We start from the raw sequence: 22,751 nt of genomic DNA on the forward strand, positions 1-22,751 counted from the left end.
AAAATGGACAAAATATGCGTAGTTTATTGCTAAATTCCACAGGCTAAAGGGCATTATCAATGACGTTTTAACAACTTCAGTCATATCACGTGCGTCTTACATGCTCATTCCATTCATTTTTAACGGTTTTGTCATGGATAAACCGTTAGCGCAACGTTTATAAAGCTTTTGTACCATTAGTGTCACAGTTGAAAATTTGGAGGTAAATGGTAAATATTCTTCGGAGGTTAAAATTGAAATTCTATATATAGAGTATTTTGTACAAATAGTCCTCAACCTTTTTAAAAGGTGATAGTTTGATCCTCAATCTTTTTTTTAACAAAACGACCCCTAACTTATTTAAAAATGTACAATCTCATCTTATTTAAGTCATTTTATTAAAAAAGAAGGTAACGTGATAGGTCACGTGACATGTTCTGTTAAAAATTTAACGCAATTTGATGGAAAGAAATAAACTGTCACTTTTTAAAAAGCTTGAGGACCATTTATGCAAATTGCTCATATATATATATATATATATATATATCGTAATTCAATCTTACAAACTTTTAACACATATTTCTATTACGGCAAAATTAGGAATAGACAACCTGCATGAGATGAGGGAATTAGGGAAAATTGCCTAATTTACCTTTAAAAGTATATGAGTATAAATTTATATCACTTATTATTGATTAATACTTTTTGTTAATATAATTATTTGATTAAAATAAATATTAATTAAAAATAAAAAATAAAAATTTTAATTGATACATTTTTAAAAAATATTTATCTCTTTCTACTAATGACTCGTACATTTTTAAGAAATAATTATCTCTTCCTACTAATGACTCGTACATTTTTAAAGAAATATTTAAGAAATTCTAGAGAAATGGCAAGTCATTATTATTTTAGTTGCCGCCCTTGCGGATATTTCAAAGGTTTCATCTGAAAGCAATTGACGAAAATTTATTATTAAAAAAAAAGGGTAATAATTAGCATGGGGGATAATGGTTTCGTCTCAAAGCAATTGACTGGACCTGCCCCAAAAAGTGCATGCATGGTTCACTTTTATAATTAACTTAATTCGGACTTTAATATTAATTACGTCAGCCATAGTGGGTAGATCATGAAACTCGTAAGGTTGAGTATTAGGGATTGTAAAGAGTTATCACGAGATTCTTAAGGCGGTTCGGTTCGCTGATTTGAATTTTTAATTTAAGTTTAGATGTGATGTTATGTGAGAATTTTTTACTGTAATAAAAAAAATAAATTTGACTGATTCTGAAAACTTTTTACTGTAATAAAACTCGAATTTTAAAATTGAATCAGCGAAAAAATGAGGCCAAGCAAGAATTTCATTATTATTATTATTATTTTGCGTAATGTTGTCTTTTTGTGTATATTCAGCAAAGTAGTGACCAAATTGAACTCACCATAGGTGATCACTATTGATGAATCACCAAAGAAAAATACGGTTTAGGATTTCCTCCCCTGTTTTCATCTATTGGATTTCCTTTTGAAAAGAAAAAGTTAAAAAAAATATATCCACCTAAAGTAAGGAGATGTTTGGTTCATCGATTAGAATCATAGGATTAAAACTATTTTCGATTTACGTGTATTTTTTATGAGAGAAAATACTGTAGCGAACCATGAATCATGATTCGAATCAGGGTACGAATCCCCTTACCAAACACACCCTAAGGGGACGTTTGGTTGGAGGATTCATACCATGATTTGAATCATGGTTCATGGTTCGTTACAGTATTTTCTCTCACAAAAAATACACATAAATAAAAAAATAATTCTAATCTCATGATTCTAATCTATTAATCAAACGTCTCCTAAGTGAACATTTCTAAATATTGGATTTTATCTATAACATATATACAAAGCAAAAGGCGATTACTGTAGTTGCTCACACAATTGTTATACTGTTCAAAGTCTTCGTGAAGTTATTTTGTCATTTTTTTCAGTTACTTGTTGCCTCACAATTAGTTGTGAAATTAACCGGCTACAAGAATTTTGACATTCCGCAATTAAATTTTGTCGCATTATTAAGTGTAATCTCTCAAAGTAGATAATGTTTTATCAATATTATAGTTTTTTTTTTTTATCTAAATTTGAATCCCAAAAGTACAAAGTTAATCCTATTTTCTACGACTTGAGAGCTTTCTATCTACGATAAATTATGGAGACCAATTAGCGGCCAAAAAATTTGGTTGCAGAAAGTTTATGCCACCAAAAAGAAGGCATTTCATGACCAATTTTTATTTTGTTTTGGAATGTGAAAATATTTGTAGTGACCATATGAAATTCAACTAAACGGTTTTTTTCTTTATGTCCTACAACACTTCTATGTCAAATAATTATAGCTCATTTGTTTCGCACATATTGTTTAAATCATAATTTAAATCTTTTTGTATGTTCTTTTTCTTAAAAAAAAAATTGAAGATATATATACAAACCTATTAATCAAATAGGCTATTAAGTGTTAATTTAATTATAAGCTTTGTTTCTTCTTTTTTTTTTTATACCTAATGAATATGATAGTAATATTCCTCCGAGTTTCATACCTCTTTTCTCCTTCTTTTTTTTTTTTTTTTTTTCTAGGTAGTTCTTAGCTTAGCTAGATTTTCCATATGACTAGTCACTCACATTGACACTTAGCGTGTGTTTGTTTGATTGTATTTGAATATTGTATTGTACAATAATTTATTAACACAATATTTAATGTGATTATCGTATTGTATAAATTAATGCGGATAGTAAAATTAATATGGTCTATATCGTATTATTAAATATGTCTCATTTTTAGCGTATTATATTGTATTATTTTTTTAGCGAATCCATGATCTATGTCAGGGTTAGGCACGATTGCGGGTCGGACTCAGTCCGACATAGGGTCATACTGAAACCTATAATTGTTTAGAAATTGTGGGGAGAAATGTAAAAATTACATTTTGACCCTGCATTTTTTGAAAAATTATGTTTTAACCCCAAAATCTATTAAAATTAAAATTTGACCCTAAATTTTTTTGAAAAATTATATTTTGACCCTATAATTTTTAAAAACAATTGTATTCTTACCCCAAACAGAATACATCATAACACTAAATACCGTATTGTATTATGATAGTATAACATAATACAATACACCTTATACAATATAGGGTATTTTACACATTTGTCCCCTGAACTTATATGGTTTTAACAATTTGCCTCTTGAATTTTTAATTTTGGCAAATTACCTCCTCAACTTGTAAAGTTGTTGCAATGCGCCCCATTTTGACAATAATTGTGTTAAATTAGTGTCGAAAAAGCACGTTCGATGAAAAATTTTAATATCCCGATTCAAATGTGATATAAATCTTACAATTTTTCAACTTTTAATCCTTTAAATCTAACAAAAAAATTTGAGCAAATTTAGTAGAATAGGGTATATTGTAACATTTTTATAAGTTTAGGGGGTTCATTATCAAAATTAAAAATTTAAAGAGTAATTTACTAAATCACGATAAGTTCAGAAAGACGGCCTCATTCACTTCACGGATTCGAGTTTTCAATTCGAGCTGAGATGTGACATTTTCTGAGAGCTTTTCACTGTAACAGAAAAAGTTAGATGTGACATTTTCTGAGAACTTTTTACTGTAAAAATCTAAAATTAAAAACTCAAATCGGTAAAATAAACGAGGCGAAATTGTGATGAAAACCCTACAATATAAGCTACCAAACATATGACCCTAATAAACACCGAAAAAATCCCCTTTTCAAGTGATTAATGACCTTTGACTCTTCTGGAAGCAAACAGTTGCGCAATACACACATATTTTAATCAACCAATCGCATGGATCTATGTACATACTTCCAACGGAATGAGTTAACAGCAAAACCACACATAATTCTTATCTGTCGACTTTGGAACTTTCACCGTATAAAAGCCGCACGTACATCATGTATTCAATATATATATATACATCACTTGTCTATTCTCTCTTCTAGAGAGAGAAAGAGGAGAGAGAGAGAGAGAGAGAGTAGTTCTCGGTTCAATTCCCAATGGCTTTGAATTATGATCTTCTTCCAAGTCTTTTGGTTATAATAACTATGAGCTTCTTAGTGAGAGGACAAGCAATAAGTGATTATAAACTGATCGGCCATGAAATCCAAGCTGAGCAAGAAGCAGACAGAGTTGTTGGGCTGCCGGGGCAGCCTTCTTCGGTGAAATTCAAGCATTTTGCAGGCTATGTCACAGTCAATGAAACTCACGGAAGAGCTTTTTTTTATTGGTTCTTTGAAGCCGTAGATAAACCTCAAGACAAACCTCTCGTCTTATGGCTTAATGGAGGTACGAATACTTACTTTCAACACTCTCTAATAATTTAACTTGATTAATAGTAACCTCGTTATTTTTGTTAGTTGTTCCTTCTCACCAAAGGCTGCTATAGTAAAAACTGCAGGGTCAGCCAAAAAAAAAAAAAAAAAGAACACTGAAGGGTCATAATTTTTTATCGCTGAGCACTTGATTATATATTAATTTGTTGATAAGTACTCAAAAATAAAAATAAAAAAGTGAAAACAACTTTTAACTATTTTTTAATTCATTTACAAAAATTATTCTCATTGTTTTCATTTTTATTTTTGTTTTCAAAATATTTACTAAACAAATGTCGTTTCGTTTTTATTTTTACACAAAAAAAATAACTAATACTATAATAATAATAATAATAATAATAATAATACTAAAAGATACTCCTCCTTTAATTAATTATGTTAAATGATTGACGTATAATTTATGAGAAAATGGTCACCATTTTTCTGTCCAATATATAATTGACGTATAATTATGAATGGTCATCATAAAAATTAAAAAACACTAACAAAAATATGAAAGAAATGGTCAGTCAATTGATCACTAACAAGTCCGAGTTAATTAGTCAATGAAGTTATTCGTATAACAAGATTATGTGCGAAAAATCTTTACATATCTTAAGACCCGGAAGCCGTTCCTTCAAAAATAAGATATGGATATTTACAATCAATATGTGGTTGTAGCTGCCTTATCATATAATATAAGGTCCAAATAGTCAACGACCTTATCAGGATCATAGTTTTTTTTTTTTTTTTTTTTTTTTTTTTTTTTTTGTACGAAGGATCAACGTATGGTTGGATTAGCATTATTATAATTTTAATTATAATTTCAAGGATATTTTAATCATATATAAATACACACACTCATTATGCAAATTAGTATTGATTGTTTTTACTTTTTTTTTTTTTCCTTTTAAGGGAAAGGATCATTCTTACGTTTTGGTATCGCCATTTTTATTCTCTACCCTTCCTATAGAATTAAAGAGATCAGACAGCTCATAGAAATTTTGAAACTCAAATGTCCTCTTGTCTTTTCTTTTAGAATTCTTCTCTCTTAATTTATTACGTGGTCCGTTTTGTTCGCTGATTTGAGTTTTTAATTCAAATTGAGATGTGATTTTATGTGAAAGCTTTTTACTGCAGTAAAAAATTTAAATGTGACTATTTTTTAGAGTTTTTTATTGTAATAAAATTTAAATTTTAAATTTAAATCAGTAAAATAAATGAGATATATATATCACGAGTGAAAAATTCGTAGAAAAAATCTTGCTTTCTTTAATGGAGAGCATTGTTGGTGTGTTATTTCTCTGGATAATAAAAGCAGCAGACCAAGCATATATATCATCCCTTTTAGGCACGACACTGCAAACGTACGTAGTTATTGATTACTTGTCCACTTGTTTGTACTGAACCTCACCATGATTTAATCCAATAAATATTTTCACAACACGTGCGATATTTTTTCAGCAATATTAGTATATGGCCCTTTTTTTTTTTTTTTTTTTTTTTGAACTACCAACATTTTTGTGGAGAAGATTTTCTCCATCTTAATCAATAGATTAACGTAATTTTTTTTTATTGAGTTGTAATAGTTATTATTTTAAAAAACAGAGATCGTTTTTAAATATATTATAATAAACGATTGTCATGCACATTTAATGACAGAGTCAGTCTTTTACTTTAGTGGGGTGTACACTAAAAATTTAAAAACCAAAAGAGTAAAGTGAATTAGTGTGGGGCATATAAGAAAATATATTTATCTTAGTGGAGGCATATAAGAAAATATATTTATTTTAGTGGGGGCATATATTATTTTAGTAGAGATTTAAATGTAAAATTTTAAAATTTGTAAAGGTAATATTTTTTTCAAAAAAGTTTCACCCCTACTGAACTGTACTTAAATCTGTCATTATGCACATCTTCATGAATAATTATATGAATAATATTAAAAGACGCATCAATAAATAATTATCATTTTTAATATGAATAATATTATGAACATCTCTTGCTTTTACTATTAATCATAATCATATTAAAAACGACAGTCATAAAGACCTCGTTCACTTTGCGGATTTGATTTTTTAATTCGAATTGAGATGTGACATTTTCTGAGAGTTTTTTATTGTAGTAGAAAAAGTTAGATGTGATATTTTTTGATAACTTTTTACTATAAAAACTTAGAAATGAAAACTCGAATCAGTAAAATTAACGGGGCCAAACTAACTTGAATTTTTCTATGTAGCAAAAGTAAAAGAAAAAAACAGCTGTGATGATGTAAAATGTCAAAAACTCACTCTAAAGATTCTTGAAAAGGAATAGGACAGAATGTGGAGAAAAGGGTTCCGCTAGCTAGTTTGTTGAATTTAAAGATCACCAACACTTTTTCAATGATTACATATGCAGTCCCATAAACCACGCGATACAGAATTTGACATCAAAAAATAATTTGACACTATTATAAAATGTCAATTCTAATGCGTTAAAAAATTATTGCAGTATTATAAACTAGTATTTTTCTTAAACAAAATCGTTGTTATTAGAGAGAACAATTAGGAGACATACATCAGAATGTGAGAAGAAGATGATAAACAAGGTCAATTATACATTATAATATGTATATATTTCAGGAGAATAACAAAAGGTGAATAAGAATATGATTGCCCACCAGAAAAGTTAATTAATTAGAAGGGTTTCAGCTAATAAAATAACTAGAATTGGATTTTTGCTAATGTTAGCTAGTCTCTAAATTATTTGTTTATTTTGATGATTTGGACCTTAAATCTGTTGTTTTCTATTTCATATTAATCTCTCTCTCTCTCTCTTTTCTTTTTTTTAAAATTTTGATCATAACTTTTAAAATTTAGTGAATATAATCACATGTTTATCGCGTGATAACTTAAATCTCATAAAATTAGGTGATATTTGGTATGAGAATTCGTATCATGGTTCAAATTATGGTTCGTAGCTCACTATAATATTTTTTCTCATAAAAAACACACGTAAACCGGGAATGATTCTGAATCATAATTCTGAATTCGTGAACCAAACGTCCATTTAGTCATATAAATTAGGTGAAAAACGTGATGTCCTTGTGTGCCCATAATAGAGATAATCATGTGTCTTTCCCTCCAACCAAACAAATTATTGCGCGGAAATGTTTGAATCATCCACCCTACAATTTCCTATAGTTATACAAATAAAAAATACCTTGTGAATGACATATATATATATATATATATATACACACACACACACTGATATGAATTGTCTCAAATTAATCTCTAAAATTGTAAATTTCAGGCCCAGGTTGTTCATCAATTGGATTTGGAGCAGCAGAAGAACTAGGTCCTTTCTTTCCTCAAAATGGCGGCAAACCTAAGCTAAAGTTCAATCCTTATACATGGAACAATGGTATATATATATATGAAACAATTTCCTTTCAAACATATCCTCTACATTAATTTCTTTATTTTTTTTTTAATTCAAATTGTTCCATCTCACTTTTTCAAAAACCGTAGTAGGTAATTTTTTTATTTTTTTATTTATTTATTTTTTTTTTTTTACAGCTGCTAATTTATTGTTTCTGGAATCGCCTGTTGGAGTTGGGTTTTCTTATACCAATACCAGCAGTGACATTACGAATCTTGGCGATACAATTACTGGTAATTTGGCTGCTAAATTTGAATGTGATCCCAATCCTACCCCATTATTTTTATATGTATTTTTTTTAGTATGTTCTATTAAATTATCTCATGCGCACAACATTTTTTTTTTTTGGTTATATTATAGCCCAGGACTCCTACATTTTTCTAATCAATTGGTTTAGAAGATTCCCACAGTATAAATCTCATGACTTCTACATCGCTGGAGAAAGCTACGCAGGTACATCAGAACAAATAATAATAATAATAATAATAATATGATGATGATGATGTCATGATGTCATGATGATGGTGATGATGGTGATGGTGATGATGATTGCAGTTTATAAGGTGGGTTTGAAACTCGTTTCAAAATAATTTTATTTTTTGTATGAAAATAAAAATGAAAACGTTTTCAATCTCAGACAGAAATTATTTTTAAAAATGCATTTGATAGTTTTATCAAGAGATTATTTTCAGTATAAAAAAATCCATTAATGTCTTTCTTTCTCTCTATGCTCGAGAGAGGAGAAAACGAAAATAAAAAATGAAAAACGACTAAAAGTAATTTTTCATTTCTATATCATTTTACACTAAATCAAAAAATCATTTTCATTTCTGTTTTTTGTTTTTATTGCACCACACGTCGTTTTAAAAACGTTTTTATTTTTTCTTCCTCAAAAAATGTGAAAAAACGGGATCAATTCTAAACACGGTTATAATGTTTCGTTTAATGTTTCACCCTTTAATACAATTAAATGTGATTTTACCTTTAGACTATGTGTGCAACCACTGAAAAGTGTTGTGTTTTTATAATATGATCAACTATCATATAAGCATGATATATGATAGACTGAAGTCATGAAAATAGAGTTATAACATAATTACTATGTAGTGCGCCTCGGTCAGAGACGAAGCTATATAAGGCCCAGGGGGACTTCAGCTTTTTTCTATTTGCAATTATGTACACTTGTTTATATCAAATTCACATATAGGACCCCTTAAAAAAACTAAGGGAGCATTTAGAATTTGATTTAAAATGATTTTATTTTTTTGTATGAAAATGAAAATGAAAACGTTTTCAATCTCAGACATAAATCATTTTTGAAACTGCGTTTAGTAATTTTGTCAAGAAATTATTTTTAGTGTCAAAAAACTCATTAATGTCTCTCTTTCTCTTTCTGTGCTCGAGAGATGAGAAAACGAAAACAAAAAATGAAAAATGACTAAAAGTTATTTTTCATTTCTCTCTCATTTTACACTACCAAAAAATCATTTTCATTTCCGTTTTTTATTTTTATTGCACCAAATGCCGTTTTGCAAACATTTTCATTTTTTCTTTCTCAAAAAACATGAAAAATAAAAACGGAATCAATTCCAAACATGGCCTAAATATTTCATTCCATTTCCCTCAAGATTGCAAATATTAACTTGAGCTAAATAACATATCTAATTACTTAACAAGATCTTCTCTCCTCAATAATAGCTTTGATAGTTTGTTAAAGTAATTCTATTTGATTTTTCTCTCATTTTTTAGTTCTTTTTTTTTTTTTTCCTTTGATGCATATATCCTCTTTTTTTTTTTTTAAAGAGTATACAATAATTTGTTAGGGAGAAATTAACAAAGAGTATACAATAATTTGCATCATAATATTTTTATATATAAAAAATATAGATATTAACAAAGTAATCAATTAGTGATATGTCTATAACATTTTTTTTTTATTTTCGTTTGTCATTCTATTTATGATTATACTTGTTATAATTGCTATGTTTGATAGTGCATATATCTAGAATGAATATTGTTAACAATCAATTGTACAATAGAATAGAGATTAAGAGCCCGTTTAGTTCGCTGATTCGAATTTTTAATTCGAGTTAAGATGTAATTTTATGTGAGATCTTTTTACTGTAGTAAAAAAGTTAGATGTGACTGTTTGCAAGAGCTTTTTATTGTAACAAAACTCGAATTCTAAACTTGAATCGGTGAAATGAACGGAGCCTAAGTATCAGTATTATTGGGATTTGTTAAATTTACCTTTATAAGTTTTCCACTTTTATCTTGCTGATAAAAAAAAATCTAACGACAAAATAGTGAATGAATTACAATTTACTTATGTATTAGTCCTCTGACTAAAATTCCTGGCTTCGTCACTGGCCTCAGTTTCTCATTTTTCACCCCTTCCGGTGTTTAAAATAAGCTGATTTCAATTTGCACATGACTTTCTCAGGGCATTATGTTCCACAACTTTCCGAGGTCATTTTTGACAAAAACAAGCGTGCGCAAAAGAGAAATTACATAAACCTCAAGGGCTTCATGGTAATATTTACTTCATTATTCATTTTGTACCACTATACTTTAACAACATTTAAAAAAAATTTATCCTTCTTCTCTAATAATTTTATCAATATACATCATTTCATGTCACACATAATTACCATCTTGTATCATCACTACAATAGCACCAAAAATATTAAGAAATAGATTAAAAAAAGGTTTTAGCTTCTAACTATGGAAGAGTTAAAATGCCTCGTTCATTTCACCGATTCGAGTTTTCAATTTTAGGTTTCTACAGTTAAAAAACTCTCAGAAAATGTCACGTCTAATTTTTTCTGCTGCAGTTAAAAGCTCTCAGAAATGTCACATCTAATTTTTTCTGTTACAGTTAAAAGCTCTCAAAAAATATCACATCTCAGCTAAAATTGAAAACTCGAATTCGCGAAGCAAATGAGACTAGAGTTGTTTGGTTGGGAGATTCGTACCCCGATTCAAATCATAATTTATGATTCACTACAGTATTTTCTCTCACAAAAAATACACGTAAATCGAAAATTATTATAATCTCATAATTCTAATCCATGAACTAAACATCTCTTAAAATAACATCGTCATCAACTGTTGCTCAAAGTTTTACTCACTAATCATTATATATATAAAATATATACACGATATCACTGCAGATAGGAAACGCATTATTAGACGACGAAACAGATCAGAAAGGAATGATTGATTATGCGTGGGATCATGCAGTGATTTCCGACACTTTATATGAGGGAATTAAGAGCAAATGCAATTTCAGTGATCCAAATCCACCAAATGATTGTGATATTCTGATGAACCAATACTTTGATGTGTACAAGATCATTGACATGTATAGCTTGTATACTCCCACGTGTATCATCAATGGAAATAGCACCGTCACAAGGCAGCAGCAACGCCCAGTTTTCCAACGCTTTGGCACTCCAAAGAATTTGTTTCACAAATATGTAAGTTCATTCTCATGTACATTAAATAGGAAAATTGAATTAATGCTTATTATTGCTTCTAAATTTTGATGATTGTCCAGATAACCAAAATATCATTATGACGCCGCTCTTTCAAAAAAAAAAAAAAAAAAAAAAAAAAAAAAAAAAAAAAAAATTCTAATCTCAATCTTTTTTATAACAACCCACATGTAACATGTTATTTAAGTATTTAATAGATTATCGTGTTAATTAAATTATGCATTTATCAATAAAATAACAATTCACCGACACGCAAATTAGTATCAAAATCGGGATTAGAATTACTGGTGTCTCTGGCACTACTGTTTTCGAAAGGAAGTCTAAATTGTCCAATGATGCATGTTACATGCAATGTTCATGCTAGTGTTGTATTTTACCTAAAATACTTGTGTTGGACACAACTGGTGACTATAGCTAGCAATATCATTATAGCTTGGTAAGAGTGAGTTACTTTAGCAATTTATTTGTCAAAAATATTGGTGATTATCACTCCATGAATTTAGTCGTAATCAGATATATATATATATATATATATATATACACAGTCGTAAGTACTTAAACTTGTAACTACTACTACAGATTGTAGTTGGTAATTTTGTAATGTTTTATAGAGAATATATACGTGTCCCTTAAGAAAATGACTGATCATGAAAATTGATCATAATATTATCAGCAACAGCAAGGATGGCACAAAAGATCAGCAGGATACGACCCATGTGCATCAGAATACACGGCGGTCTATTTAAATAGGCCTGATGTCCAAGCTGCATTGCATGCCAATGTCACCAAAATTCCCTATCCATGGACTCATTGCAGGTATATAAAGGTCCTGTTCAGTTTGCCGATTTGAGTTTAATACATGAATCATGATCATCAATATTATTAACTGGGGTTCCCTTTTTTGTAGTGAAAATATTTCCTTCTGGAAAGATGCACCGGCATCCGTTCTTCCCATAATTAGAAAGCTTGTAACCGGAGGACTCCGCGTTTGGGTTTACAGGTACGTAGTCGGTTGTTTGTCGTTTAAATTAAAAAAAAAAAAAAAATCCTTGTTTGATCAACTTTTAAAGAGAGAAAAAGTGCTAATAAAGGATTTTAGTGTCTAATAAAATAATTCAGGGGACAGAATACTAATAAACAGTAAATATAAACCTCGCGGTGCGTAACAAAATAACTAAAATATGTTTGCCAATTAGTCTAAAATATGTTATACATGTTTTTTAACAGCGGAGATACTGATGGGAGAATTCCAGTTACGGCTACTAGATACACATTGAAAAAGCTTGGATTAGAAATAACTCAAGACTGGACTCCTTGGTACAACAATGAAGAGGTATGATAATGACTTGGGTCTCGTTCAGTTCGCTAATATGAGTTTTTAATTCGAGCTGAGATGTGACTTTATGTGAGATTTTAACTGTAACAGAAAAAATTAAGACGTGATTTTTTTTTTAAAAGCTTTTAACTGTAGCAAAACTGAAATTGAAAACTCGAATTAGTAAATTAAACGAGACTTTGGTCTATAATATTTCATTTTTTTTACTTACTATTTAATTTGTTTTCATATTTATTATTTCAACCTTTTTTAACAACTTAAAAATTTGTATTTTTTTTTTTTTTTGGTTTATATTCAATAGGTTGGAGGTTGGACGGTTGAATACAAGGGGTTAGTTTTTGTGACCATAAGAGGAGCAGGTCATGAAGTTCCCCAATTTGCCCCAAGGCAGGCTCTTCTGCTGATTGAGCACTTTTTGGCCAATAAGAATTTGCCAGCTAAACCATTTTAAAGTCTTTTTTTTTTTTTTTTTTGGTTGGGTGCAAATAAATAGATGAATTAAACGATTCTTCAACAGAATTAAATGAAACTAAAGTATTTTCCTTTTTCCAAAATCATTCCAATTGTAGATCTAAAACCTTTGACACATTGATTTAAAACCAACCACATATAATTGTTAACCCAATCAATTGAAGGTTATCCTGATTCCTGACTATAATATCCATTATAAAGATATAATCCAGATTCTGATTAAGAGATTGGTGAAGATCACAAATTTCAATGATAAAAGCATACATATAAGAGAGATGGGTCCATGTAACAAAAATTTTCATCTAATTAGTACAACTCAGAATACAACAGCTTAACCTATTTTTCGCAATCGAATTTCCATCTAGATTAATGACTAATCACACAATGAACCTTCTTAATGTTACAAGAAATACCTCAAGAGATTGATACAAACAATTGGTGAAAATAATCTAAAATCGCGGGAGCCTAACATCTACGAGTCAGTTACTCAACTGTCAAAAAAGCCGGGACCTGCCCTTGAAAGGAGCTCCTCACCTGCGTCCTTTCCCATCTTCATCATATCCTCAAAGGCATATGGCCCTTTTCTGGATGTCTCAAGCACTAGATAAAGAGAAGAAAAACTAGTTAGTTTAGAAGGGAAATAAGAAAAAGCAGATTACAGAAATATTTCACGACGAATAAATAGGATTTCTTTCTTCGCAACAAGATTTTCGTACCTCGGGTTCCATCAGGAGAAGCCACCAACCCTTTGAATATGCAGTTTCCATCCTCATCTTTGCTGGCATATCCAGCTATAGGAGTGCGGCAAGATCCATCTAATTTCGTGAGAAAGGCTCTCTCACATGCTATTGCTAATCTCGTTTCCTCGTGATTCAATGATGCTATGTAACTAGCCTGCAAGCAAAAACCGGCGAATCATTGAAGAAGAGGACTGTAACGGCATATAGGTGAAAAATGAGCTTTTGCAGACAATATTATGCTCGAGTAAGACATTAAAATCCTTTTGTTGAGCCTGACAAGATAAACATCCCACCGGAAGAATGCTGAGGAACATTCCAATTATCCAAAACTCTTCACACATAAGGATATTTTCCATTCTATGGACTGCTTCAAATTTATCAACCATATATCGGGACATTGCATGACTAAATCAAGTCACGCACATCAGAAAACGGCCATTTTTATTGGACGCTGAATGTTATCAAAGGAAACTATATGTTTTTCCCTAAATTTGTATACAAGACAAAACTGAATTGTAGATTTTAACATATGATCTAACCCAATATGTGCAAGCCAGAGAGGGACAACCAAGTCATTCGCTGAAATATCAAAGGTGCATAGGATGTCCAATAATGCATTTTAATTTCAAAGATCCTCTTCAGAAAAGTGGCTGGTCTCCATCGTTTTCCTGCTGTTTTACCAATTCTACAGAGAACTAAAAAAGCATAACCTGAGGGCATCAGTTCAACAAATATGGAATGCCCTCCGCCAAATATCTTTCTGCTAACGCCAGCATCGTATGCATATTCATACTAGCAAGGCCTTGCATGCAGAATCTCTTGTATCCTAAACCAAAATTGCAGGTCTCAACAAGAAACAAAAAACTAATGGTTCATATGAAGAGTGTTTGAGAGATGTTTTCAACTATCATATGGAAGAACAATTAGTTCAAAGAAACATCTTTTTAGACTTTAATATCCTTAGCTTCTCAAATGATAACTGATAGGAGGACATAAAATGTGTCTCCCATCATTAGTAATGATTATGCATGAAGAGATCATAAATTACTAACTTATAGAAGTATCTGGATCATGAAAAGGCATAATAATTCATATGGAAGAATTTAAAGACCCACCATTTTGTCGTCATCACTCCGACAGGCAATTCCAATGGCTCCTTGTGCAACAGCTGGAAGCATTTCATCTATTGAGAGAATACAAGTCACATTCTCTGTCATATTTAAACGTTTGAGTCCAGCCAATGCCAATAAGGTAGCTTGGACTACCCCCTCATTAAGTTTTCTCAACCGTGTCTGGACGTTGCCCCGAAAATTGTCTTCTACCTGAAAATGAGATCAACAAAAGCATAAACAAGACAGAACAGAAGACATCACCATTTTCAAAAAAAGAAACATTAGACGTGCTTCTGATGCCATTTATTATGAATCTAGAAAAAAGATGTTAAGCAACAATCTCCACAAACAGTAACAATAAATAAATAATCCTGTTGAGAAATATCAAAACAGAGCACGTTTTCATGGACTTAGTGTCCACTGTCTGAAATCCATCACATGCCATCAAATAGTCAAATATAAATTTGGATTGAAACAAAACCAAAATATAAAATTCTACAAGGAATTTACATACTAAATCAATCTCATTAATGCCAACGTGAACTTGAGAATCACGGATAGCTTAAGCTCATCATCCACATCAAAACCTACGTCCACCATTAAATCAAGTGCAAATATAGACGGCAATGTCTGTTCTATAAAAAGTTTGAAAAAATCTCCCTCTTGTCCATGGTTAATCCCATTCGTTTCTGAAGTTTTTTCTACATTTTGTTTCTTCCTCATTTTCCCCCCTTTCTTTCATTTCTTTCAGTTTCTTGGTTATAATGAGTTACGGTATTTTGCCTAAGTAGTAGACACAGGTAATAAATAACATAACACAAGCGATTCAAGCCATAAATTTCTCAATTCTAGCATAAGAGCCTCTCTCTTTTACCTAATTGAAAGTGTTAAAAGAAAAAATGAATCTTGAACCGATCAAGCTGCAAAGACATCAAAGTGTCAACTTGGACCTTTTTGAATATGATTTGCAACTATTTATGAATATCCATACACAAAGGGAGGGAAAATATAAAAAATAAAAAAATAATAAATAATAAATATGTGAGGGGGGCGCCAGAAAGAAAGAAAAATATATACCATTAACACTATATCACAAATATCACTATCAGCTAGCTATTTTCTTGTCACGATCGAAAGCTGTTTCAATTTCAACGACTCCAACTTCTAAAATTCAGGGCTCCAATTTTTTAGTTTTGAAGTAAATATTAAATGAATTCAACTGTCACTACACTTGAACTGTGCAAGTATCCATAATAGCAATGTCTGAGCGTGTTTATGTAGCATGTTTCGCAATATAGTATCTTACCTTGAGTGATGGATATCTATAGAGTATCTGTGACTTCCTTCTAAGTGAAGCAGTACCGACAATGCTCCCAGCTGGGAGCTCAGCCAGTGAAGCTGCGCTTAAGGATATAAATGCATCACGAACATCCTCGCGCGGAAGGTTACATGGTAGAATAGTCTTTTCTGGCAAGTAGGTCGGGACATCTTTCATTGAATGGACAGCAATATCTATGTCGCTATTTATAAGCGCCTCGTCTATTTCTTTAGTAAATAACCCTTTCCCGCCTATGTCCGCGAGGGGCTGACTAAGTATTTTATCACCCGTCGTTTTTATTATCACTATCTCAATAGCTCCCTCTTCAGCAAGTTCTGGATGTGATGCCTTCAATTTATCTCTAGTCTCGTGAGCTTGGGCAAGTGCTAGTGGGCTATCCTATATTTAGAAAATATATTAGTAATTTGCCACAAAATAAAATCATGGACGAATATTCTGGAATAAACTTATATAAAGGATAACATCACAAGCAATATTTAATCCAATGGTTCAACTATCAGTACACAGAAAAGGTTCTACAACCTGTTTCAATTACATTTTATTTCTACCAAGAAAACTCCAAAGGGTCTTCACTCTTAGCAGAAAAAAGTGCAATGAACTACAAAGATATCAGTTTGATGCAATAAACTTTACGTGCAAGTAATTAGAATTACAAAATCTATAGAAATTAACTACCTCTATATAGATAAATGCTCATTTGTTTAAGGGGAAAAAAAAAAAAGAAACAATGGAAAAATACCAAGTAAACTAAACAAAACCCAACTCATTTGATCAATAATGAATCTTACACAAAACAACGAGATCGAAAAGAAAAATGAACTTCAAATGTATAGATTAACTAGAAGTTAAATTCCATAAACACAAAAAACGCAAAAGGACAGTTTATAAGAAGCTAAAAGAGTAAGCCATTAAGCCATTAACTTCTTCGGATAAACCCTTTTAACTCGACAAGTGACAACAATTTCATGAAAAGAGTAATTTCGGCAAAAATGAGGAAATCCCATTTCGATTTGAACACAACCATGTCAAACGAACTAAATAATTGAGAGTAAAATAAAATCAAAAAATAAAAAATGCACCTTCCTCTAGTGCCAATTCTGAGTAGAGCAACTCTACTCTTCTGGGTCTGCTGTTCAACTGCGACTGAGGCTCTCGTGACTCCAATTCCATGTTTTCTGCGAGATGTCGTTTTGAGGCTTGGCAGAGAGAAGCCGAGAACTGAGACCGACCCAGAACTGGAAAAGCTGACCGGAAAACACGGCCGTGCCATTACACAGCCCTGGTTTGTGAGCATCGTAGAAGAAAGAAAGACATCCATTTTGACACTCTCCTCTTTTATTTGGTATAGAGAGAGAGAGGGAGAGAGAGAGAGAGAGATGAAGATGGGGATAGTTTGGCTTCGAAGGAAATCTGCCTTAAACGAACCAAAGTTGAAGTGCGTTTGTTGGATAGATAGGATTGCATTGCAGGGTATGGCGCCTATCCAATACGGTTCTTATCCTACAGTTCGTCTTTGGTACAGACTCTTCAAATTGGGCTTGGGCTTTTGTTTTAGCCCAAAACAGTCGAACCTTGTCAAGGGAGCCCAATTTCCCACGTTAGCACCGGCTTCAAGTATATTGGTCAATTTTTAGAAAATTGGTCAGACTTAAAAATTAATAGGTCAATTTTTAGTTATAGAAATTAATAGGTCATAACTTATCAAGTTATAGTTCATAACCAGATAAGTTATGAACAAATTTATCAAGTTATAATTCATAGCCAGATAAGTTATGGACAAAAACTGTGAATAACTTGTCAAGTTATGGTTCATAACCAGACAAGTTATGAATGAAAACAATAATTTAGCCTATTTATTAACTTATGTAAACTATTAGCTTATTAATTTTAATTCATCTCAAATCTTAACCTATTTTCCTCTTTCTCCCAACAAGGTATTGGACCTAAATTGGTCTTTTTCATTTATTGACAATACATAATGGATAAAATAAATATAAAAGTCCAGCAGGGATATTTTTGTGAAGTTTTTAAATAGTTTGAACTAACTTATAAATATTTAAAAGTCGATGGGTCAAACTATAATTTCTAAAAATAACTTTTAAATTGTAGAAAATTTATAATGGAATAGTTATAACTAAAATTAAAACACTATTTTTTAAATTAATTAACACAAACAACCAGATTAAATTAATTAATTTCAATCAATTTAACCGAGTGTTACATTCCTAGTCTCACATGATGATGGATAAACTGGTTTCGTGCCAACCATACCGCCCATGCTAACACATAAAAAACTTCCAAATCCTATGAGTTGCTACTTGGCTAAAAAGGACACAGAGCACCTCAAAACCACCTGCTTTAAGTTTAGGCCAAAGTGTGCAAACATCTCATACCTGACAAAAGAAGTAAAATACCTAAGTGAAAGAAGTAAAACGGTTTTCTCTCATATTGTTTGGTAGAAGAGAAAGAAAAGTGAAAAAAATATCAAATTTAATGCATTTTACAATAATACCCTAATACAAATAAAAATATGATGAATGGTAAATATTAAAATTGTTATTTTACATCTTATTTTTTTATTAAATTTTTTCCCTCAACTTTTCTTCCTAAAGTTGGAAGGATTAAAAATTAGTGAGCCCCATGAATTTTTATTTTCCTTCCTTTCTCATTTCTTCTCTACCAAACAACCTAAAATTCTATTTTTCTCTACAAAATCATTCATCTATTTTCTTTCCTCTCTCTTTTCCACCTTACCAAACACACTGTTAGGGTCAAAATGCCAAACTCAAATGTTGTGTTTAGAATTGTTCTTATTTTTTATTTTTCACGTTTTTTTTTTAAATGAAAACGATTCCAGAACGGCGTTTGATACAATTAAAAATAAAAAATGAAAATGAAAACTATTTTTTGATTTAGTGTAAAATATGAGAGAAATAGAAAACGACTTTTAGTCATTTTTTATTTTTTATTTTCGTTTTCTCTTCTCTCAAGCACAGAAAGAGAAATTAATGAGTTTTTTATATTAAAAATAATCTCTTAATAAAGCTACTATACGCATTTTTAAAAATAATTTTTATATGAGATTAAAAAAAATTTCATTTCTATTTTTATAAAAAAATAAAATTATTTTAAAATGAATTTTAAACGCATTAAAAAATTTTCACTCGCACTACGACTCAACATGATGTTAAGAATAGGGAGGAAAATATGCCGTATAAGCTCGCGATTCCATTGCCTATTAATTGTCTTCCACTAACCAATCTTCCTACAAGAGGGCTTTTATTTTAATGTACAACTTGCTAATTTATTTATCATTTCAGTGTTTACTCTACTCTAAAATATTATAAATATGTTCTAATGTAAACTTTTATAATTTTTGTAATTGTTTTTTTGATATTTCTATCAATATCGATTTTTTATAATAATAATTATAGTTTTAGAATATTGATATTTAAAATAATTGTAGTTTTAAAATATTAATATTTATACCTATTTTCATCCTTACTCAAAACAAATAAGGTGAAATTTTTATTTCTTCTTTAAAAGGGAGAACAGAAGTAGGAGAAGAAGAAAGAAAGAAAAACAGAATAAATGCTCAGATTTAGTTGAAAAAAAAAAAAAATTCTCTCACCTATACTTATAACATTCAATGCAAAATGCAAACTACCGTACAGATGATTTTTTTTGTGATCTAATACATAAAAATTACAACACTATTAACAATAGTAAAATTTAATTCACAAATTCAGAATCATAATTTAAAATTATTTTTAATTTATGTATATTTTTTAAAAAAAGAATTATGAAACACAAATTATCGTACCAAACACCCTCTTAAAAATCTATTTTCATGTCCCATTTGCTTTTATTTTTGCACCAGAATTGTTCAAATTCATCCATCCTGCCTCCTGGACCCAAAAAAGGAAAAAAAAGAAAGAAAATAGGAAATAAGACAAGCTTAGCACACTATAGGAGTAATCCAGTCCTTCCCGTGCCAGATATTCCCTCAACGGTCCAACTTTTTTACAAGCATTATTTATTTATTTATTTTGGATGAAATTTTGCAACATTATGCCAAAACATTATTATAAAAAAAGGGGTTAATTATTGTCTAATTTACCGAAAAGCCCCTCCTGAAGCCTGTCGCAATCAACCAAGTAAGCGAACCCGTAGGCCAGATTCTTCAAAGCGGCGTCGTGCAGCTCCTCGTTGGCCGTGGCCGTCGCGTCCGTCGAGAAGAAAACCCTAAACCCCTTCACAAACGCCCCACGCGACGTCGTCTCGCAGCAGAGGTTCGTCATCACGCCCGTCACGATCACCTCCTCCACGCGCCGCTCCCTCAGGATCTCCTCGAGGCGCGTGCCCTGGAAAGCGCTGTAGGTGGTCTTCTCCAGAACGACGTCGTCGGGGCGGCGGTCGAGGTCGGGCATGAGCTCGGCCTCCGAGGTGCCGTCAAGGATGAGGTCGCCGTTCCACCACTCGCCGAGCATGCCGTGGTCGGCGGGGGATTTGTGGCAGTGGCGCGTGAAGAAGACGGGTATGGAGGCCCGTCGGCAGAGGCGGATGGTGCAGAGGAGGCTGGGGAGGATGGGTTTGGCCATGGAGGAGAAGTAATTCTGAACGTCGATCACTAAGAGTGCGGCGGATCTACGGTCGGGATTTCTTCGCCTGATCTCGTACTTTTTGTACGAAGAACACTTCACTGGAGAGGAGGCCATTGGACTTTGGACTTTGGAGAATGGAGTGTTATTATGATCGTCTCCGATTGAAATGAAGCTCTACAAAAGGACAATATGCTCTAATAACTTTCTAACAAAATAAAATTAGTAAAAATAATCTTCTTTTATTTTTTATAAAAAAAAATATTTACTCATTTTTTATAAAATAAGATCATTTTATAAATAAAATTTTTTAAGAAATTATTTTACTAATAAAATTTTTTAAAAGAATTATTTTTAAAAAGGACAAATGTCTTTATTATTATTATTGTTATTATTATTATTATTTTTTTTTTTTTTTTTGCTGAGAAAACTCTAGAAATGCTTGATAGAGTAGTGCTATCTGGGTTATTCCAATTTTGTCTTTCTTCTTAATTGACACTTTTGTCCCTGGATTTTGGAAATTATATCACACTTTTGGTTAAAACATCCAAAGAAAGTATATTTAAATTTAAATTTTGTTTCATTATCAAAAATTTTATGAGAGGGAAAATTTTAGGATTTAAATTCTTTACGAGATAAAAAATATTATAATAAAATCATGATTTTTGATTTAAGTATAACGTTCAAACAACTTCAGATATACAACCTAAAACAAGAGAATTGATGAGGTTGCAAACTGGTTATAAATGATAAACGAAAAAAAAAAAAAAAACAAGAGACAAATTATATTGCATTGGATTATATAGATATAAGGATTATTATCATTTGTGGTCTTGAATTTTAAGGTTTTTCTCAGTTTATGTTTTGAATTTTAAAAATTCTCACTTTGTCTCATAAATTTTACATTGTATCTACTTAACCCATTTTATTGTAATTTCTATTAAAAACTGATAGAAAAAAAGAAAGAAATGTAATCATATGGTATTTCTGTTTGACTTTCCGTTAGAAACAAACATATAAGAACCACATAGTAACACTTAACCTCTTTTTTTCTGTCTGATTTTAACAGGAATTGTAACAAAAAAAGTTAAGTGGGAACAATTCAAAATTCAGAGCGTAATGTGAAAATTTTTAAAATTCAGGAGATAAACTGAGAATGATCCTAAAATTTAGAAAGCACCAGTGATAATAATCCTAGATATAATTATTAAGTAGAACTCAATTATTGGATCGTTTATTTTTCTCAAAAAAATTATTGGATCATTTAAAGATGTAAAAACACGAAAGATTGGTGAGATCAAGCTACATGTCATTTACTTTTGGATGCATTTATTGACATTTGTTTTTTACTTTTTCACACATATTTTTAATCCGTCTTCCATTTTATTTGTTACACGGCTTTTGAAATTTTAAAACAATCCCCATAATTAAGTTACTTTTTATTTTATTTTTCTAACCCACATTCTTAAATTATCACTCATTTTACTTATTGTGTGCGCTTCTCCTCTTCAATAGATATTGAATTTTACAAAATTGTAAGACACGGTTAGAAAATAAGCTAAACTCAAAATTACAAAATTCCTTATGTGTCAAGATTCTAAGAGAATGAGCTTCTTAATTAATTAGAAATCGTTAACCTTATCGCCATTAAATGGTTAATCTAAAGTTCTCAATTATGCATATAAATCTTATATATATATAACTTAGGGTATCAAAGTCTCGTTGAGCACCTGACTAATCTTTAAGGGTGTGTGTAGACCCTCTTATCAGAACACATCGGGACAAATTGAGGGCATGTTTAGTTTACTGATTTGAGTTTTTAATTTGAGTTGAGATATGATTTTATTCGAGAGTTTTTTACTGTACCAAAAAAATTAAA

General features: G+C 30.8%; 3 protein-coding genes across 3 annotated transcripts; 1 reads left to right on the plus strand and 2 right to left on the minus strand.

Moving 5' to 3' along the window:
• Positions 1-3,969: 3,969 nt before the first annotated feature.
• On the plus strand, positions 3,970-13,212 carry LOC21390940 (serine carboxypeptidase-like 34). The gene is made up of 10 exons (XM_010114232.2): positions 3,970-4,324; positions 7,648-7,758; positions 7,914-8,009; positions 8,137-8,229; positions 10,220-10,308; positions 10,950-11,255; positions 11,947-12,089; positions 12,181-12,273; positions 12,501-12,606; positions 12,911-13,212. The coding sequence occupies exons 1-10, from the start codon at positions 4,036-4,038 to the stop codon at positions 13,058-13,060; spliced, it is 1,476 nt and encodes a 491-aa protein (XP_010112534.1). The 5' UTR covers positions 3,970-4,035; the 3' UTR covers positions 13,061-13,212.
• A 154-nt stretch (positions 13,213-13,366) lies between these two features.
• Positions 13,367-17,720, minus strand: LOC21390941 (porphobilinogen deaminase, chloroplastic). The gene is made up of 5 exons (XM_010114233.2): positions 17,351-17,720; positions 16,239-16,644; positions 14,936-15,142; positions 13,797-13,974; positions 13,367-13,680 (listed from the first exon to the last, which is right to left on the minus strand). Exons 1-5 carry the CDS (start codon positions 17,587-17,589, stop codon positions 13,568-13,570), a joined length of 1,143 nt encoding a protein of 380 aa, XP_010112535.1. The 5' UTR covers positions 17,590-17,720; the 3' UTR covers positions 13,367-13,567.
• An 817-nt stretch (positions 17,721-18,537) lies between these two features.
• On the minus strand, positions 18,538-21,055 carry LOC21390942 (nicotinamidase 2). Its single transcript, XM_010114234.2, has 2 exons — positions 20,392-21,055; positions 18,538-18,664 (listed from the first exon to the last, which is right to left on the minus strand). Exons 1-2 carry the CDS (start codon positions 20,987-20,989, stop codon positions 18,636-18,638), a joined length of 627 nt encoding a protein of 208 aa, XP_010112536.2. The 5' UTR covers positions 20,990-21,055; the 3' UTR covers positions 18,538-18,635.
• Between the last annotated feature and the right edge of the window lie 1,696 nt (positions 21,056-22,751).

Source organism: Morus notabilis, unplaced genomic scaffold (genome assembly GCF_000414095.1).
Source record: "Morus notabilis unplaced genomic scaffold, ASM41409v2 Scaffold432, whole genome shotgun sequence".
Taxonomy (NCBI): Eukaryota; Viridiplantae; Streptophyta; class Magnoliopsida; order Rosales; family Moraceae; genus Morus; species Morus notabilis.

Coding starts and splice junctions, on each gene's coding strand:
- LOC21390941 (XM_010114233.2), bottom strand. CDS start 17,589: ATGGATGTCTTTCTTTCTTCTACGATGCTCACAAACCAGGGCTGTGTA. Junction 15,143..16,238: donor ATAGATATCCATCACTCAAG/GTAAGATACTAT, acceptor TCTCATTTTCAG/GTAGAAGACAATTTTCGGGG. Junction 13,975..14,935: donor GGAGTGATGACGACAAAATG/GTGGGTCTTTAA, acceptor TTTTGCTTGCAG/GCTAGTTACATAGCATCATT.
- LOC21390940 (XM_010114232.2), top strand. CDS start 4,036: ATGGCTTTGAATTATGATCTTCTTCCAAGTCTTTTGGTTATAATAACT. Junction 8,010..8,136: donor TCTTGGCGATACAATTACTG/GTAATTTGGCTG, acceptor GTTATATTATAG/CCCAGGACTCCTACATTTTT. Junction 12,607..12,910: donor CTTGGTACAACAATGAAGAG/GTATGATAATGA, acceptor TATATTCAATAG/GTTGGAGGTTGGACGGTTGA.
- LOC21390942 (XM_010114234.2), bottom strand. CDS start 20,989: ATGGCCTCCTCTCCAGTGAAGTGTTCTTCGTACAAAAAGTACGAGATC. Junction 18,665..20,391: donor GCTTCAGGAGGGGCTTTTCG/GTAAATTAGACA, acceptor TTCTTTTGTCAG/GTATGAGATGTTTGCACACT.